The sequence below is a fragment of the Propithecus coquereli genome, unplaced genomic scaffold (genome assembly GCF_000956105.1).
Source record: "Propithecus coquereli isolate 6110/MARCELLA unplaced genomic scaffold, Pcoq_1.0 Scaffold230, whole genome shotgun sequence".
NCBI lineage: Eukaryota > Metazoa > Chordata > Mammalia > Primates > Indriidae > Propithecus > Propithecus coquereli.
Window position 1 is genome coordinate 6,832 of NW_012147842.1, and position 3,586 is coordinate 10,417.

General features: G+C 37.5%; 1 protein-coding gene across 1 annotated transcript; it reads left to right on the forward strand.

Moving 5' to 3' along the window:
• On the forward strand, positions 1 to 3,291 carry LOC105811186 (transmembrane protease serine 11B-like; the record flags this gene model as incomplete). Its single annotated transcript, XM_012645328.1, has 4 exons — positions 1 to 167; positions 1,662 to 1,921; positions 2,272 to 2,414; positions 3,091 to 3,291. Coding segments are annotated over 4 exons (732 nt in total), but the record flags the coding sequence as incomplete, so codon positions are not given.
• Between the last annotated feature and the right edge of the window lie 295 nt (positions 3,292 to 3,586).

Below are 3,586 nucleotides of genomic sequence, written 5' to 3' on the forward strand. Positions count from 1 at the left end.
CGACTGGTCAACAATATCATATCTGGCAACAAAATCGTAAATGGAAAAAATGCCCTGGTGGGGGCGTGGCCGTGGCAGGCCAGCATGCGGTGGAAAGGCAAACACAACTGCGGAGCCTCTCTGATCAGCAGCAGGTGGCTGTTATCTGCAGCTCACTGCTTTGCTGCGTAAGTCTGAAAGTGACTAAATGAAGGATGTTGGGTGCAGGTCTATTTTGCATGGCCTGTAGGGGTTAACTTAAATGTGCGAAGGTTCACCAATGCCATATGAAATTTACAATCATACAGGAAATTTCCAATAACCTGCGTAATTGAAGGGCAAGGAAAGCATTTAAATTAGGGAAAGGAAGGAAAATTGAATGAAAGTAATTAACATTTTGCAAATAGCTTGGCCTGACCTTAAATGCTTTACTTATATCATTTTATTTAATCACAGCAGTAATTCTGTATGGAAGGTATAATTTAAAATATTTAAAGATGAGGGAACTAAGGCTTAAGAGAGGTGATATAACTTGTCCAAGATCATATAGCTCTTAAGTAAAAGAAATTGAATGTGAACTCCAGTATGTCTGACTCCAGTGCTTATCTGTCTTGCCATCCAGAGGTTTATAATCTAGTTGAAAAAATTTTAAAGTCATATATTAGAAGTACAAGGTAGCATAGTATAGTAAACATCACGTGTATCACGCAGATAGTTGAGTCTATGGAAATGCAAAGAAGAAAGAGAGCAAATCCATTACATGTAAAATTTTAATCTGGACCCACAAGATGGAAGATTTGATTGATAGGAGCAGGTGGATGGGACAGAATAATATGTATTTAACTTGTGAAAACAGTCTTCTTCAAATGTGTGGAAAAGGAACAACACTGCCTGGGGGACTTGTTAAAAGTGTAGATCCTTAAGCATCACATGAGGCCTTTTAAATATAGATCTCTGGAGGCAGAGCTTGAGTTGATTCTAAAAGAATGAAGTTTAAGAAGCACTGCTGTTGATCTTGTGGGATCTCTGAAGATTTTAGAATGGTAGGTGGATAGAAGGGTGTCACGGTTACATGAAGGTCTTGAAGCCTTAAAGAAAATAACGCCTGGAATTTTGAAAGAAGAGTGAGAATAGTTAAACGGGATGTTAGGTCCTAAATTGAGAAAGAGTCTCAGTGGGGAGCTGGAGATACTGGTTAGAAGATCCAAATTAGAAGACAAGATACATAGACTAGGTCAACATAATAGGGTGACTGGGTGAGATCAAACGGTGACACTTTATTGACGGGTACCCAGAGCCGCAGGCTCTAGGAATCCGGAGTATATGGCAATAAGACTAATTCTGGACCCAATCCACTTATGAGACCGAGGGTGCTCATATAATTCCTGCCAAAATCCATTGCTAAGAAACTGGGTGGAATTGAATTACCAGGAGAAAATATCAGTGACCCTACTTGAAAGGATCTTCTGCAAGTTGAGAGGTCTAAGAGTTCTTAGCATTGTTTTTATGTGACCGCAACATTTATAACATCCCCATGTGAAAGATATTTTTAAAAATAAGAATTTAAGTGGTTTATAGTATCGGCTGGGAACCTCATGCCTTGTAGTTATGAGATAAAGACCACTAATAACACCGTTGTGACCCAGGAACTGAGTGTATTTTAATTATGTTGTATCCTCTAGGAAAAATAATTCAGAAGATTGGACTGTCAACTTTGGAACTATATTAAATAAACCATATATGACACGGAAAGTCCAAAACATCATTTTTCATGAAAATTATAGCAGTCCTGCTATTGATAACGATATTGCCCTTGTGCAGCTTGCTGAAGAAATTTCTTTTACGAAGTACGTTCGTAGGATTTGTCTTCCTGAAGCCAAAATGGAGCTTTCAGAAAATGACAGTGTTGTAGTTACGGGATGGGGAACACTTTATATGAATGGTAAGATTTTTTTATAAAAACATTATAGCCTCGTGGGAGTAATTATTTAATTGATCAATCAATCCTCTCATGTGATTAATCAATCCATAAATATACTGAAAAGAAAACTAAGTGGAGGGACAAAAAGCATGGCATCGCATTGGTGCCATTCCCTAACCTATCTTTGGGAATGGTAATTGAAAACATTGGAATTATTTGTTAGGCAGTGAACTGTAACAAATATCTGGAAGAGATTAACTAGCCTGAAACTGGCTTAGCTGTTGGTGACTAAAAGAATCTGTTTTATGCATATTCTTGATCCTACAAACAAGGCTAAGATCCCCATAATATGCAGCATTTATTGCCTGTAGGTCCCCTTCCAGTGATACTCCAAGAAGCCTTTTTGAAGATTATTGACAACAAAAATTGCAACGCCTCACACGCGTTGTCTGGTTTGGTGAAAGATGAAATGTTATGTGCTGGATTTATGTCAGGAGAAGCTGATGCATGTCAGGTATGTCTAGCTACGTTATCAAATCATTTTCTCCCAAAGACCCAACCAAATAGAAGTTGTTACCAACATTTTTTTGTTGTTGTTGTTGTTAATGATTTTCACCTCGTAGCTTCTTATTTCAATCCACTAAAAAATTTATTAATCCCATTTATGTACCAGACATCAGCCTACATACTAGGGATGCAATATGGTGAACATAATCCTGCCCTCAGGAAGTTATCAGTCTGGGAATCCATACAAGAAATAATACTGAGAAATTTGTAAGATAATATTGGTCCTATTTTCTGGGCAACCTACAGACCTAGAATGTTGCCTCCTCCTTAACCAGAGATGCAGAAAGAGGGTGAGTGTGCCCTGCTGTGACTCATTCCTCAGAGGCTTCATCATGGGGGCTTAAGCTCAGTGCAGTATCCATAGCAACCAAGTCACTTTCTCCATATTTAAGGCTGGACTCATTATAAAGTCAAGTACTCATCTTCCCAATCCAACATTTGGCAGCTGTAGGCAATGTATTTTGGATTGTAACCGCCCTGGGCTTTGGAAAAATCCAAGGGTGTTAGAGTTCTAAGTCAAAACATGGCAGATTGATTTCAGTGCCCAGGAGATATTGATAACTCCAGAAGAGAGGTACAAGGAAATTCTTTGACAAGAAACATGTTTTTCCTTCTACTTTTAGAATGATTCTGGTGGACCGCTAGCTTATCCTGATTCCAGAAATATCTGGCACCTTGTTGGAATAGTAAGCTGGGGTGATGGATGCGGTAAAAAGAATAAGCCAGGTGTCTACACGCGAGTGACTTCCTATCGCGATTGGATTACTTCCAAGACTGGACTCTGAAAGCAAAGTAATTATAAACTAAAACATAAAGACAATTATGGGGTATTCTTATCTGTTGATTCAGGATCTTTTTCTTTCAATTGTTGGTAAACCAGTTATTTTCTTATAGACAAAAATATAAATGTCTTTATCCATATTTTATTATACCTAAAACACTCTCCATTCATTCTTCTTAACCAATATAGGAGATAGGAAGAAAAGAAATAAAGAAGTCCAACATATAATTTTTATTAATAAGCCAGTTATAATTTAGTTTACCGTTATATTTAGAATTGACCTTAATTTGTTTTTCAGAATTGAAAGAAAATAAAATACACATTTTGTTAGTATAAGA